Source organism: Lissotriton helveticus, chromosome 3_1, assembly GCF_964261635.1.
Source record: "Lissotriton helveticus chromosome 3_1, aLisHel1.1, whole genome shotgun sequence".
Taxonomy (NCBI): Eukaryota; Metazoa; Chordata; class Amphibia; order Caudata; family Salamandridae; genus Lissotriton; species Lissotriton helveticus.
Genome location: NC_136061.1, coordinates 2086745015 through 2086761985, shown reverse-complemented (window position 1 = coordinate 2086761985; position 16971 = coordinate 2086745015). Strand labels below are relative to the sequence as shown.

Genomic DNA, 16971 nt, shown 5'->3' with positions numbered 1-16971 from the left:
CAAACCAAAACCCAGACCACCCTCAACATCTGAGAATATCTTAACATCCGAATCCATGTCATCTCTACGTGCCATTGAAGGACTGTTGGAAAAAACAACACATCCGAAGATCTACCTTGATCTCTGCTGATAGCTGCACATGATGCTGAGGCAGGAAGAAACCGGAGAGCACGAGGCCCAACCTCCTACAAAATGTCCTACCTGCTCTGACCACCCTGTAAGCAAAATGTAAGTGCCCGAACAGCACCTGAATCACCCTCACTTTCACCTTGTCCCGCACCAACATGCACACAAATTTTAACTGCATCCTCTCCTTTTTGTAGTGCTGTAATCTTGCCTCTATCCATTAAGAATCTATTTCAATCCACAGGAAAGTCGACCTCGTACTTGGGCCCACAGGTTTCTCTGGTTCCAAAGAAACCCTGAGGTCTCCCACAAGCTATGAAATCTTACAGCAGCTGCTGGTAGTCAACTAATCTACGTACCCCCCATGAAAAAGAAATTGTCCAGATAATGTGTCACCAAATGATGGCCTGTATGCCATCTGAACAGCTGCTGCAGACATAAACTGAAACATTCAAACAGTGAGCATTATATTAAGCAGGCCATCAGCAGTGCCTTATCCATATACCATTATCCCAATAGCTGAAAATCATCCGGAAGCAGCGGAAAAGCTGACTTCACTTCGCACTTTGCCATAAGTGCACCAGGGCCCACTGTCATCATGAGTTACATGGCCACGTCTATGTCTATGTGGGGGTATTTATAAAGCGCACTGTTACTCCAAGGAGTATCCACGTCTACTGAGAATTATGACACCAAGGCAATATCCTCTGAAATTAAATCATTTACTGATCCCCCTTCTAGCCAAGACACATGCTGTATTAAACAAATCTGTCCCTGTTCCTTCGTAGACACCACTCGAATTGGTGACACTATCAAATCCTCTATTGGCCAGTCTTCAAAGGGGCCCTCTATCCGACCTGCTAGACCTCCTTTTTGAAGTTATCTTGCACTGCCTGTTTGTGTTTTTTCACTGACCACACATTTTCCACCCACCTCTGCCCCCAGGTACCGTTGTACCCCCATCAAAACCCCATTTGAAACCATCCACTACAACCCTTGCCTCCTGCGGCGATCATAAAAACTTAGCAAGTACTCCAACCTGTCCAGTTTGACCTTTCACACCAGATCCCTGTGCCCCTCTACCCCGTCTGTTGCCATATGACTGTTGCTGCTGGTGTGCCCCCTGCCAAATAAGAGTGTGGCTGCCACTATCCTGACTCTGTCCTTCTTAACCATTTGTCACAACAAAACAATGGATGAGGACATGCCTGCCTGGGCTCCTGGAACACTTGTGGTGAAACTCCTTGGGCTTCTTGTTGCCCAGTGGGACTATAGCCCCTGCAGGCCCCTCTGGAGCCACTCCCAAGGCAGGTCCATTGTTCATTCTCTATATGGTAGTCCCCCACAACCATCACAACCTTAGCTTGGGAGGGCCGCCCACCTTTCGGCCCTCCATTTTCTCTGTACCCTCATTTCCCTCTCCTGCTGTACTCCCATGCACCATTGTATCCTCATGCTCTACCCCCACTCTTCGCCTCACGCTTTTCCTCTAATGCAGATCTGCCATGATATCCTGCTACACCCCAACCACTGGTCTGGCACTTCTCTCCCGAATGCATGCTATCGCAGGACGTTCTGCAGATGCCCCCCACTTAGCTGGAATGCCCTTTGCTCAGGAACCTGGCTGTCAAGCTGCTTTTTCCATGTGGCCTGCCCTCTGTCCATGTCACGCATCATCATGGCCCACCTAAACTCTTGAGGGCGGCTCAGCAAATGCCACCCACTTGGTCTGCCCTCTTTTGGCATCAGTCCCGTAAACATGCAGACCCCGCAGTCGGACCACTGCCATCTGCACCACATTGCCGACAGCTGCTTTGCTAAAGGCATCATCGAGGAATGCTCCTGGCCCCCCTCACAAACTCATCATGCTGCAGCTCTGCATAAACCCTGAGGACTTGCTAGGGCATAGCAGCCCTGCCTGCCCCTATTCCTCCTTTTCTTCATTACACAAGCGACTGCTCACCTGGGCACAGAGCAGCCCCTGGCATGTACCCGATCCTCTAGAGATGCCGCTGCATGGCAGTTTTGCAGCGGCGATTCTGCCTTAATGGCAACCACACCCCCACCACTTTTCCTGCCATGGCTGGAACACAAGGTAACGCGTCATGCACAAACTTGCTAATAAACAAAAACATGTGAAAATCACTATTAAAGACTCCCTGTCACAAATCACCAGGACCCCTAATAGGTGGCAAAGCCCCCAAAGCAACCCCCTAAATCCGTTGGGGCTATAATGGACTCTAAATGTAGCCCAACTACAAATGGCAGTCCTGGACAGAACCACCCTCTCAATGCCCCCAACGGCATTGGTTTTTTGTCAATCACGTATCTTGCAACCTATCATATTACCAAAATAATGACCCAGTTCAATGTTTTTTTGTTTAACAGTTCAAGCTGGATAAACATTCTTACGCCAAAAACCTGTAATCTTTACAATTACATTTTATAACCTCTATGGACTGTTCACCCCATGCCCTGGGGCCAAAAGTATTTTTAAAGGGGAGAAGTGCTGCCGGCCTCCCTTCCAGAGCCTTCAAAAGGCCCTGGGGATCCCATCTCTCAGGGATAATACTTAGGGGCAGATTTATGAGGCACTTGCGCCACGTTTACGCCGCTGTTGCGTCACGCAAGGCGGCGTAAACGTGGCGCATCCCTACGAACGATTTACAACATGACGCATCTAGGCAGATGCGTCACGTTGTAAAGCCCTGCGCCGCTTGTGGGCGTTCCGGCGCAGGGTGGGCGTTCCGGGGCAGGTGCGCCTCGCAAAAGTGGCTGAGTGAAATCTATAAGATTTCACTCAGTCACTTTCAGGCCAATGCTGCGTCAAAAGCCTGCGCCTGCTTGAAGCAGGCGTAGGTCTTGACGCAGCATTGTTAAGATGGGCACCCCCGAGCCTTGCTGGAGCTGCGTCGCGCTTGCGACGCAACTCCAGCAATGCGTCACCTTTACGGCACAGATGCGTCACGCATCTGTGCCGTTTTTGCCCCATGGTGCGCCGCATTATAAATGCGGCGCACCATGGGTGGCGGAGCTGTGGCGCACTGTGGCGCACATTAACTGGCGCATCCCTGGGGATGCGCCAGTTAACATAAATCTGCCCCAAGATGTAAAAGGGTGATGCCACTCAGCCCTTATTCCTGAGTCATTTGTGGCCCCAAGAACCCCATCCACTGGGGCCCAAAGTATATTTTAAGGGCAGGTGGAGCACGCGCCCTCTCCCTCCCAAACCTATTTTGGCCCTAGGGTCCCAACCCCCTAGGGTCCAATGTGTTAATTAAGGGGTGTGAAGTTGAGCTTCTCCCTCCAAGAGTCTTTAAAAAGCCATAGGAACCTCATTCCTCATTCCATGTTTTATTAAAGGGGAAGAGGGACGAACAGTTCACCCTCCCGTTCCAGTCAAGATGTGGTAAAAAACACCATAAGATTTTACATTAATTAAGAAGTGTCAAAATCACACAGTAAAGCTCCAGTGGCAGAGCCTCGTGTTAGGTATATCCTGATCAAGTATATTATCTGAGCATAATCTGCTGATCATGAATGTATTACACAAAATGACCAAAGCCAATTGGAAATTATTCCTAAAACAGGAAATTAAAATGACCAGCAGCCTCAGGGACATCGAGAGGGTGTCAGAATACAAAAACTCCAAATATATTCTGGAGCTTTACATGCCACTGCGACAACAATGCTTAGATTTCAACTTTAACACTAAGGCAAAAATACAATACTTACGCTTTAGACTCCTCTAACTACCTTTTTTATCAGTTTGACACACGATGGAAAAACTCCTCACGAATAAATTGCATGTGCTGTCTTTGCAACTTGGAGGGGGTTATACTGGAACACATTATTTGTTTATATCTGGAGTTATTGGACATTTGTAAGAATCGATTGAAACAGTATATTAATTTGGAAGGGATTAGAATTATAGGTGAGGCAATTGTATTCTGTTTTAGAGACACATCACCAAATAAAAGTGGGTCAGACAATAATATTTTTTACTTTAGTAATTAGAAGGTGGGAATGAAAACCTTTTATGACTTAAATATGGAGACAATTAGGGGCAGATTTATGTCGGACTTGCGCCACGTTTACGCCGCCGTTGCGTCACGCAACGGCGCGGAAATGTGGCGCATCCCTGCGACCTATTTACAACGTGACGCATCTAGGCAGATGCGTCACGTTGTAAAGCCCTGCGCCACATGAAACCTGCGTCAGGTTTCATGTGGGCGTTCTGTCGCAGGGTGGGCGTTCCCTCGTATGAAAGCCCCGTAAAACTGACGCAGTGAAATCTACAAGATTTCACTGAGACAGTTTTACGACGCTGCTGGGTCAAATCCTTACGCCTGCTTGAAGCAGGCGTAAGGAGTGACGCACCACGTTATGTGTGGGTGGCCTCTGTACATTGCAGGAGTTGCGTCGCACTTGCGACGCTTCTCCAGCAATGCGCCGCCCGTACACCACAAGATGCGTCACGCATCTGCCCTTCCTTGCACCATGGTGCGCCGCATTGTAAATGCGGCGCATCTGTGGTGCCGCAAGGAGGGAATTGAGTGACGCATCAGTTCTGGCGCATCCCTGCTGATTTGCAGAGATGCGCCAGAACTCATAAATCTGCCCCTTAGTACAAAAGGAATACATTTTTACGCTTTAAAAAATATTTTTAGATTTGGACGTGCTAGCAGTATTTGATTTCTTGTTTTTCTTTATTACAAATGTATCATATTTTGTCTATGGTTTTAAGAAACTGAAACACTGAAATATTTTCTGAGCGGATCTGTTTATTGTGATGTGGTGTTTTATAGCTTTGGTTTCTGCTGCATTGGTGCTGTTTTACAATGTTTGTTGTTGTCATAGTTTCACTGGACGTATGTATAAGGTATATAAAAGGTATTTTAATAGTACAAACCTAACCAAAAGGCTGTTGACCACTGTATCTGATCAAAGACAAGCTTAAAGTCAATAATAAGAGAGATAGCTGAATTGTGAATTGTTAATACATTGTTATGAAGTGATCTTTAAAGAAGTATGTCTTGAACTTTTTCCCAAATTGGAGCAGCAGTGGAGCTGTCTTGATAGATACAGGGATAATGCTCCTGGATGCATATATGGAAAGGGCCTTGTTTTTTACTTTTTTATACTTCTGATTCTGCAGTCTGACGGTGTCCTGTTTGCACGTGTGCTGAGAATCACCAGAGATGACATTGCCGGCTGAAAAGGGGAGACAATGGAGTTCCATTAAGGTGGTGGTGATGTGATCATATTTATTCAGGTCCTAGACTAGATGTGCTGAGGGATGTAGGATGCTCCTCAGGGGTGCCAATGTGGAGCCTAGAAGGCCATTGATTAGTGCATTACCATCAGCCAGATGCAAGAGTACAAGGTCTTGGACAGCAGTTCCAGAAGCAGCGTTCTGGAAGAAGCAGTTTGACTTTCATGAGAAGACTTAGCTAGTTCTAGGGTGTCATTTTTCTGGCAATGTGTTCCTTGAGGGAGAGGTTGGTGTCCAGGGTGAATCCAAGTTATTAGGCATTCGGTGAGAGTTGCGGTTCAAAGCCGTCGAGGTTTATGTCATTGAGTCACATTTGTACTATATTGTGTTTGTTGTTCTTTGCAATTAATAGGAATTCTGTCTTGGTTGAGTTGAGCTTCAGGTAGGTGCTGGTCATCCAGGTATGGATGATGTGGAAGCAGTGTTTAAGGCATTGGATGTCAGAAGCAGAAACAAATTTCAAGAAGAGTTCTGTTTCTTTCAAGTAGAGTTATGTATCCTCTGCATATTGGTGAATCTTGATGCTATTATTAGTAAGTAGAGCACGAAGAAGCTCCACATACATGTTGAAGATGACAGGAGACAATATGGAACCCTGGGGGACTCCATATATGATAGGGCTTTTTGTGACATGGAGGTTCCCATGTGAGCAAACCTGGGGACTATTGGAAAGGTAGGAGTAGAACCAGTAAAGGACATTGCGGTGCCTCCCATTCTTGTCTCGTGGTTGGTTGTGTATGGTGGTAGGATGGTCTACTGTGTCAAAGGCAGCTGAGAGGTCAGGCAATATTAGGAGGGGTCAGAGGTCATCATCATCTGTGGTAAAGAGGGCATCTATGTGTAAGGTGGTGGTCTTCGTGCTGCAGAGTGATCTGAAGTCAGACTGGTACAGATGCAGGAGAGTTGAGTTGAGTTGAGCTTCAGGTAGGTGCTGGTAGGTGCTGGTCATCCAGGTCTGGATGATGTGGAAGCAGTGTTTAAGGCATTGGATGTCAGAAGCAGAAACACATTTCAAGTAGAGTTCTGTTTATTTCAAGTAGAGTTATGTATCCTCTGCATATTGGTGAATCTTGATGCTATTATTAGTAAGTAGAGCACGAAGCAGCTACACATACATGTTGAATACATCTTGTTCATAAGAAGTGACTTTCAAGACTTGACAATGTCATCTCGAATGGGCTTTGAAGGCTGGCCATCACAGGATTCGACAGAAAGGGGTGGGTGTGAGAAATGAAGCAGGCTTGGTATCATCAATGTGCTGGCAAATCATCTGTTTTCTTTTTTACTGACAAAGAGGCATTGCACTTCTCTGGAGTGAGGGATTGTTGATGCAGTGTGTAATTGTCTTGAACAGATTTCTGCTTCTGCTTGTGGCTTCATTGATGGTGATGGTAGGGTACTTACTCTGGCTGATGATATCGGATGCCTGTGTGTTATGCAGAGGGCCTTCAGTATCAGGACGTCTTTGGGAGTTCTGATTTTCTTCCATTTTCTTTACTCTCTACAAAGGCTTTGATGTGCACTTCCATGTTGTAACTGGGACATGAGCATTCACATAGCTTTAGGAAAACCTGATTAGAAGGGTGTTGGTATCATACATGGAGAAGATGATGTGAGAGATGAGTTCAAGCATTAGGATGTCTTTGGGAAATTCTTTGAAAGATCTGATGGTTTGGTATTCTCTTTTGTGTTGACCTTGATTTGTTGGTAGTACTCTAATCAGGCAGATTGGGATGGAAGAGTGGTCAGTCCTGTACTAGGGTAGGGTGGTTTGTATTGGATTGTTGGTAATGTTGAGAAGAAAAGACCAAGGATGTGTTGGTTGTGTGACATGCTATACCATGTTGAGTATATAAATGAAGTTTAATAGGGTGCCTCTTGTGTTTTTTTGAGCTTGCATTACCTGGGGGTTAAAGTCACCAAACAGCGTGTCACGGGCATTTCACATGGATAAGTTGGTGAGGATATCTGAAAATTCCTCAATAAAGTCCTTATTTCTTCTTGGCGGTATGTTGATGAGATGAAGGTTGGGGGTTTGAGCTGTAGGGAAAGTGAAATAGCATGTCAGCCACTCCATGGTTTGAGAGTTGCAGTATTATAAATACCAGCTGGACCTCCTCCAATTTTATGTGCGTATTCTACATGAGAATCCTGTAGTCGGTTTGAAGAACATCTAAGATGTTTGAAGATGTGGGGGTGAACCATGTTTCTGTGATAAAGGGGGTGCCAACCCTATGATAGGTGATGAGGTCTGCGCTGCCTGGTGCTTGAAGTACTGCAGAGTGAGCATTAATGAGCATGAGCAGGAATGTGTGTTGTGTAGTTTGAAGATGTGTGGCAGTTAGTGGGATATATATGAGGTTGGGTCTATGTGTTGTGCGAATGCCATGTAAGTGTCTGGGCTGTGTACATCTCATTGATTGTGGCGATTGGGAGTATGGGGTGCAGGGTGAGGAACATGATTATAATCTTACCCTGTTCTTGTCTACGGTTCTTTCAGTTACTTATAGGCCCAAATAGGTACTATGTTCTCTTTGTCTGCCCTTTGAAGGGGATGCCCAGGCAATGGGACACCTCGAAGAGGTGATTGAAGTAGGAAGAGGATGGAAAGTAATGTCACTTCCTGTGCAGATCGATGATGAGAAATGCAATGATGTCACTTCCTTTGTAGGTGGATGACTTTATCACTGCTAAGCAGTGCTGAAGTGTGTGTGCTCTGCTTCCTAAACCTGGTAACATTGGCTGATACCCAATTGGCATATGTCATTTACATATAAGTCCCTAGTAAAGTGGTACTACATATATCCACGGTCTGTAAACTAAATGCTACTAGTGGGCCTGCAGCTCTGATTGTGCCACCCACTTACGTAGACCTTTAAACATGTCTCAGGACTGTCATGGTGTGTGCAGTTTTAACCTACCATTTCGACCTGGCAAAGTAAAGCTTTTTGCCAGATCCTTTCACACCGGAGACAGAAGTGTTATTCATGGCTAGATTTGAAGAAAAAAATCATTTATAACAGCAACCCATTTATGAAGCACATCGCACAATGGTACTGGTATATAGACAATATATGGTGCCTATGGAAAGGCAATAGCAAGATCTAATGACTTTCTACAACTGGCTCAACAATAGAAGCCCTGACATCAGATTCAGTCTTTCCAAAGGCAAAACGACTCTCACATTCTTGGATGTGGAAGTCAGTCCTTTGGAAAATGAATTAGCAACCACATTACATAAAAAGCCAAGGGACAAAAACAATTCACTCCACCACAGGAGCTTCCATCCTCACAATTTGAATGAAAATCTGCTGTTTGGGCAATTGTTAAGAATAAAATGAAATTGCACTTGAAAAGAAGATTATCAGTTGCATGCAGACACACTCAAGGAGAAACTTAAAGAGAGGGGTTATCCTCACAAAGTACTAAAACATTCCATGAGGAGGGCCTGGTATACACCAAGGGAGTACCAAATGATCAAGCAACAGAAGCAACCCATGGAAAAATTGGTGTGTGTTTCTACCATCTGCCCAGACCAATAACTTTAAGAAAATCATTTGTAATAAGTGCCACCTCTTAAAGAACTCAACATGCTGCCTACATTTACCTTTATTTGACATGAAGAAAAATGCAACTATTGAACAACAAATGGTAAGTAACTCCCCGCAACCGCAGCCAGAAAAGCTGCGGTCTCAATGGAAATGGAAGCCAGTAGTGGGTCATCGCAAATGTGGAAATTGCACAGTTTGCAGTCTGAAGATTGAAGGTTCCACTTTTACAGATGAGCAAGTGCAATGGAGGCATGATGAGTTTTCCAATTGCAGAACAAAGAACGTTGTGTATGCCATCATTAGTCCCTGTCAAAAAAATATATATTGGCAAAACCAATCAAGAGATAACGCACAGTGGTCTAGCACAAGTCTTGAAAAAACCCAGCTTGCCTCAACTCATATCACCAATCATTTAATCGACAATGAACATACAGAAAAAGATTGGAAGTGGACAGTCCTGAGTGTAATTAAACCAAATCCAATAGGAGGTGACCTTGAAGTCAACCTCATGAAAAGAGAAGCTTACTTGATCCTCAAATGTCATACAGAAATGCAAGGTCTGAATGAATTGTTGGAGATTAACAGGCTATATTAACCTATGTTCTTCCAGCTATTCAGTATTATAGTGCAAGCTTTCAAAACAGCCTCAGTGGCAATACTGTTAGTTAAAAACAAAATCACAAGTACACACCATGGACCAAAAGTGTCATATTGAAAAGAAAAAACTACAAATACCAGCATGCAATATGAGCTTCAGCGGCGCTCGTTTTATCAGGTCTGGATCGTCAGCATTCCAGCGAGCACAGGAATGAGCTTCCCACCGGAGGAGTTAGCAGACAAATGCAGCAGCAGCTGTAACTAAACTAAAGTAAGAACTGTGATTTATATCCAGTCCTTTGTACGTCTATGAATATTTAATTATCCAATATTGATCAGTTAACTTATGCACTTTTATGGATATGTATATATAAGCCACAGTTAAACATGTAACATTGAAACAATCCGTTCAACACGGACGTGCCATGCATATTTGCAAACAGACAGTTACAATGTAGTTAGTGGTCAAATTGTTCAAACAGAATTGGGGGCGATCATTCGGTATTGTACAACTAGCACTGAACAACTTTACCAACATTAAACCCACCATTGCTTGTCCAAATCAATCTACTGTTTCGATTAAGCCACGCAGACATTTAACATAAGTTTTCCATTCATCCCTCACAGATAGGAAATTGGCATTTGGACCACTTTAAAAACACTAGGCACATAAAAAAATCAAGTACCGAGTAAAGGAAAAGCAAAGGAATTTGTGACACACCGCTTAACACCACAGTGCGGAGTTAGGAGAGTCAGGGAGGAGTAATAATCACCAGTTACTTATCATTGTCTCACGGATCGGAACCAGTCTTTGTCATTATGAGAACCCCATTACCCAAAAGGGGGTACAAAATGCATTGACAAGAGCTCTTGGGAAATAAATCTGCAAGAAAAGAACTGGCTTGTGGGAACATTTGCACACTAAAACTACCCACTACAGATCCAAATCAAATATGCAGCCCCTATGAGCTAATACTAACAAGAGGTTTTTTAGTTCAAAGATTGGGGTGATCTATAAACTCTGTCTGTTTGGTTTGAAAATTGATGACTGGTACGATTAGTATTCTCTTTGGTCAAGTTTTGAAAATCTGTACATGAAACGTCATTATTGTTTTTATGCATTTGCCTTGTTTTGTGTTAATTGTGAAAAATTAGTCACATTACAACACGTTAGATGTTTGTAACTGTTCTGTGCATATATGAAATGAAAAAAGTGGCTCTTTCATGACATGCTAGAAGCAATTGTACATGTGGAAATGAATTAAGAAAATAAAGTTAATAAATTCAAGGGCCTAGAAAATCAAGTTACTAGACCCGATTTCTCTTTAAGTTACTTACCATTGAGAACAGATAGCTAGATCTTTGTACACTTTTAGAAAGTTGGCATTTTCTTGCCTTAGCTGTTTGGTGCCTGGAACCTGTACCTGGGTCACATGACTGGGTGTAGCTGACAGTTGAGCTTTGTATATTCCTATTAGACAGCCACACACAATAGGAAGTCTAGGAATACCTGGATTGGACATCACTGGCAGGATGGGGAGGGGGAGATGGCACAGTCCCACTTACAGTTGAATAGGCTGTGTCCTTCCTCCACAAAAAGGTCTACATACCCCTTGTAGTTAGTCTGGAGCCAGGATAGAGGAAGCATGATGCCTGGGGCAGGGCCGGACTGGCCTTAGCGGGCACCGGGCAATCCCCCGGTGCGCCGCACGGGTGGGTGCCAGTTTTGGGCCCCTGAGGGCCGTTTTTGTTACAGGGCAAATCAGCCCTGTACCAAAATCGGCCGAAAACCGGCCCCAGTAAAGAGCTCGGCGGCACCCACAACCCCCCTAGTGGGAGGGGGGGCGAGCACTTTGCCAGGGCTGGTTGTGGTTCCCAGTCCGGCCCTGGCCTGGGTGCTTCAAAGGGAAACCTTCTGAAGCTTCTCTCCCATTTCAAAGGCACAACTGGGTATAAATACTAGACTTCAGACACCCCCACTTCTGTACACGTCTGGACCATTTGGATACTCTGCCAGAAAGTAGGACTGCTGTGCTGCTGAAGGACTGCACTTCTACTGACTACTGCCTTGCTGTGCTGTTGTTTTACTATGCTGAACTGCTGCCTCCTGCCCTCCTGCCTGGGTGAGGAGGACTGGACCTACATCTCTTTAACCAAGACACGTGTGTATCTCCAGGGGCTAGTTGGCTGTCCTCCTGATCTGAAGCCTCAGGGACATAACAGGCTTTCAACAACGTTTCCCCTGCACTCTGCCATCGGTGAGTCTACCCTGCCAAGTGGTGCCACCCTAGTCCTGGAACCTTGGAAGGAGGCTTAAGACGCTCTGCCACCTTCTCTGGACCCAGCAGAACCAACGCATCTCCTCTGATGCGTTGCGCAACATCAAGCAGAACTGACACATAACTGCCGCTGCATGGAGTGGAACTGCTGCAAAGACCTGCATCACAATGCAGCCCATCACCGCATTGGCAATGCCACTGCGCAATACATCATCAGCCCAGGCCCTCATATTCCTTATGGACTGCGGCCTCGACATTAACACCAGACTCCTCATAGCAACCTTGGAGTTCCTCAGACCGACACATCGCCCCGAATGCAAGACTCATCCGCCAGTCCAGACTTCGCATCGCAAGCCCTCATTAACAGTATCTTCGATGACACCAAAATAGGACCTGCCTTGCCGCATCTCGGAACCGATGCATAACTTCGGCTGCAGGTCGCATCGTTGAAGTGGATCCTGGCAACCCTCCGCAAACCAGAATTATAGGTAGTTTGTCCAACTGGGGCTAAGTAGACAGCCTGCGTTCCATGGCTTTCGGCCTGAACTTGTAACTTCGCCCTAGTCTAGCATGACATAGTTGGCGCTTTACGCCTTTTGGCGCTATTTTTAGTAAAATCTTTAAAATTGAAAATCTCCAGTTCTACTGATTGGATTTTTGTCATTTTGGTCTTGTTGTATCTATTAAAAATGACTCTGTTTTTCTAAATTAGTGGTGGGCTTCTTTTGTGGCATGCCTTCACTGTGTTACTGCTTGAAGTGTTGCACAAATACTTTACACATTGTCTCTGGGTTAATCCTGACTGCTCTGGGCCTAGCTACATACGGCTTGAACAGAGATTAATTAAACACCCAGTAACCCCATTTCATACACTTGTGTTCGTGTTGTACTATTGTTGTATTATTACAGTGTTGGTTTTATGTTGTGTTGCATACTGTTTTGGATGTTTAGTCGAGTTATGTTGCTGTGTTATATATTTTATTATGGTGTGATTGTGTTCTGTTGTGGAATACAGTTCCGTTATAGACTTTAACAAATGCTACTGCATTTTCAGTGTAAATCAGCACATTTCCTTTCATTGAAAACTGCAACTTACTACATACATTCACAGCTTGTAACATACTGCAGCTAGAACTAACTCTATTATGTTATACAGTGTTTAAACGCGTATATAGCGATTACATACTTGACCCATCCTCTTCTGTCTTGTAGCTGGAGCAGTTCAAAAAGGAAAACGAAGATACCGGCTTTGGTTCCGCCACCCGGGCACTGGAGCAGGCGCTGGAAAAGACCAAAGCGAACATTAAATGGGTGCAGGAGAACAGTGAACCTGTGCGGCAGTGGTTCCAAGAAAACCTCTAAAAGGACTACCGTCGACTCTGCTTGTCACAACTGCTGCTATGGTGATTCTTAATGACTGAAAGGAAAAGGAGAGGTGGGGGGACGATAACGGGAAAGGCAAAGCTCAAGTCTGGGAGAATGAAGCCGCCACTCCGGTGGCAGGGGCATTTTAAGAATGTTGGGGGCCAGGCGCGCAACACCCATTGGCCTCAAAGGGCTTCAGCCCCCCCGTCGTGTGTGGCAGCCCGGGATGAGACACTTCCCGGGCCCGCTCACAGCCGCACCCGAGCACTTCACAGGACTTTTAAAGACCTTGTGCATGTTAATGGGGCTTGGTTGTTGTTTCACCCCCTCTAAGAGCCCCTGCAGCTCCACTCTGCCGATTGCCTATAGATTCAGCCCCCCCCGCGACATTTTTTCTTAGCCCCCCCCCCCCCCGAAATTTGACTCTAGTTGCACCTCTGTTGGGGGCCCTGGGCCAAACATATTTTGAAGGCCCCTGTTCTGAACAGCTTTAAATTTATGAACCAGTTTCAGCTGTTTCCTGCTCTTTGGCCAAGTCACTGACAGTGCACAGGCGCACTCGTCCAAATTCTAAATGTGCATATATCTAATATTCAGGAATAGTGAGGTGCGTTTTTAATATTGTATCACAGCAGCAGCTCACTAATATTACTGCAAATAATCCCTGTGACACCCTACCATTTCTCATATGTGAGGTGTATTGATCTTAAAGAAACTCTTTTATGAATGTTGAACACATTTCTCTACAAAATGGCAGTAATAAACTCTCATATATCACCTACATTAAAAAGGAAATAAAGGAAAATAGTATTTAAAGCAACCTGTTAAGAATTATTCAAGGTCATCAGAGCAAGATTCTTTGCAGCACAAAGCTGGCTCCATCAGGGGGCCCCCTAAAAGGCTGGCCCTTGGCAGGGCCGGACTGGCCATAGCTTGCACCGGGCAATCCCCCGGTGCGCCGCACGGGTGGGGGCTGGTATTGGACCCCTGGGGCCCGTTTTTGTTACAGGGACGTTTTTGCAGCATAGCTGCAAAATCGGCCCAGTACCAAAATCGGCCAAAAACCAGCCCGGCAAAGAGCTCGGCGACACCTCCAACCACCTAGAGCGGGGAGGGGGCTAGCCGAGCACTTTGCCAGTGCCGGTTGTGGTTCCCAATCCGGCCCTGGCCCTTGGCCACTTTGCCCATGACTTAAAATGTCTCTGCCCAGTGGCGCTGCAACTCAGGTTGTCTGGAATAATCGCTTTCTTGACACATGTCTGAAAATCGAAAATCGGAAATTGTGCCATTACATCACGAATACCATCCAAAGGGAACATTTCGCAGTGGATAAATCATCATGTTGGAAAAGCTGCAAGGCTCAAGGTCAGGCCCTTGCACAAACTTCTTTGGAAACCTAACTTTATTATTGTCATCTGAAAATAGCTGAAGAGAAAGTAATTCTTTTTTCAAGAATATACCTCAACAGTTTGCCTTATCATTAATGTGTATCGTGTGCATTATTTAAATTAATTACTTACCATTCTATGACATTAAGTAGAACTTTACAGAAATATTTGTATGTTTCATACCTTCCCCAAACATTGTATTACATTTTGAAAAACATTGCCTTTATTGTTTAGTATGGCAGAAAGCCACTCCAATGCAACATATATGAACGTGCCAACCGTAAATCATGTCTCTGATTTCTATCTTCATTTAAGCGTTTTTTACATTTGTGTTTCGTTTTAGCTGATTTTATTGCACAAAATGCAGTGGTATAAAAACATATATATCACACTGAACTGTGAAATATGGGAACAATTTCACAGTTACCTGTGAATTTCAGATGTCTATTTCTAATGACTTCTCCCAAAAACACTGTGCATAGCATTACCTTTGAATGGACTACTAAAACATGAAGAATTGAGCACCAAATTATGTGTCAAGGTTTTCTAAATTATGCAGCACATTCTTTGGCAGTATTATTTTCATCCACTTGCGACAGAAACAATGCTTTTGTCAAATCTGCAAATTTGAAAATGATGTGGCAAATGCAGTGAATCCATGATGTGGTTAATGCTGCCCCAACAGAATCACATTAATCCTCTGGCTCTCACCATTGTCCGTTCTTTTATCAACTATTTATTCATGAATGGTAAGCCTAAATGTTCTAGTTCTAATCAGTGCCCATTGTTAGCTGCACTTTGAAAAAAACAAATTTTCTGAGAAACCTAAAGTAAGATATGAATGTAATGTACCATTTAAGGGTTCTGGTGAGATTTATGAAACTACTTGGTTTTCGGCCGTGGCTTCTGTTGTCACCAGAACCTCACAATGGCAAAATTGGACCATATTACATGATTACACATTAGGTATTATATATTAGAACGATGAGCTATAATTGTATGTCCCTGAAGTGATGCCATCATCTCCTTTTCATTTATGTCCAGGAGATGTCCTCACTTAGGGCATCCTTAGAGCAAGGAGAACTTTTAATTGAAAAAAAGAATCCTTTGATATTACAGATGAAGTCTACAATGAACTGAAACTACCATGGTAAAGACATTGAGAACAAACACATTTTATGTTTAAGAAGTGGTTGCTGCTCTAAACTGGTGTTCCTATTACAATTTCATCCTTTCTTGGGCCTCTAAGGTCAACATACACACATTATTTGTAAGCCCCTCTTTCTCTCTCTCCTTTGCTCTCCCACTAACACTAAATGTATTCCCCTTTCCACTTTGTACCTACATACACACCTCACAATTTACTCAGAGAGGGGATGCTTCCTCTCCTATTGGTAATGTCTTCTGTTTCTCTCTCTTTCTCCCTGATACTTTCTTAACTCTTCCGCAAGATATTTGATTTTGGTTTTGACACACTGTTCTGATGTAAAAAAGAGTGTTTTTTTTAACATGAATCTATCTACTTGATACCATTTGATGTAAACCTTATGATATTACTTTGAAAATAAAAGAATGATGCTAACAAATAACTATAATTGGTTTTATAAAGGGAAGATTCTATTATCTCACATGACATTAAGGGTCGAGTGGAAGCAGTAGAAGCCACAGTAGAGGACCTCTCGAAACAGGTCACGGAAAACACGGCAGAGATCAAGAGACTAAAACTGAAAGATAAAGTCTTGGCAGACCAACTGGAAAGTTTGGAACATAGCGCCAGAAGAAATAACATTTGGATTTTAAATATTCCCGAAGACCTTAAGGGGTGGGGATATTAAAACCTTTATAATTGATCTCTTAAATGATCTCCACCCCGAAATCGAAAAGGAGACCCTAGAAAATGACATTCAAAGGATCCACCGCGACCCCTTTAGTAGATGGGCAGGAAAGAAAAACCCCAGGAAAAAATTAGTGAATTTTAAAACATACTCCATAAAAGAAGCTGTCCTCTCTCAGGGGCTAAAAAGGGGAGCCTATAACAAGGGAGACTGGTTTTTCCATATTAGATCAGATATATCATGCACCACACAGGATAGGCAGTGGGAATTGGGAATGCAAATACAGGAGTTGAAGAGTTAGGGGCCACCACAAAACTCCAATTCCCCGCCTCCCTGAAGGTGATATGGAAGAACAAAATGTACAACTTTAGAGAGCCGGAAGATGTTAGCTCTTGGATCCAGCAGGTCAAAAACTCGTCCAATTAAGGTTCTAAAATATATTCAATGTTCCTATCCGATACGAGAGGGTGAGAGCCCAAAAAAAGGCTCCTAGTTTGCCTCTAGAGATTAGGGAGGGTTCCCCTGGGAGGGAAGGGGAGGGAAGGGTCAAGGGAA

At 44.2% G+C, this 16971-nt stretch overlaps 1 protein-coding gene and 1 long non-coding RNA gene across 5 annotated transcripts in view; one reads left to right on the top strand and one right to left on the bottom strand.

Annotated features, from left to right (window-relative positions):
* The window catches only part of LOC144824122 (aminopeptidase Ey-like), an 836887-nt gene extending 822021 nt beyond the window's left edge, over positions 1-14866 (top strand). For all 4 annotated transcript variants that reach the window (XM_078683237.1, XM_078683239.1, XM_078683235.1 and 1 more), the window contains exon 21: positions 13041-14866. In XM_078683237.1, coding sequence (XP_078539363.1) covers positions 13041-13190 — 150 coding nt within the window. In that variant the 3' untranslated portion in view covers positions 13191-14866. The remainder of the gene's footprint in view (positions 1-13040) is intronic.
* LOC144824123 (uncharacterized) overlaps positions 1-16971 on the bottom strand; it is a 199585-nt gene that overhangs the window by 18256 nt on the left and 164358 nt on the right. The window contains exon 2 of the long non-coding RNA XR_013608905.1: positions 13015-13109. This is a non-coding gene — a long non-coding RNA (uncharacterized LOC144824123). The remainder of the gene's footprint in view (positions 1-13014; positions 13110-16971) is intronic.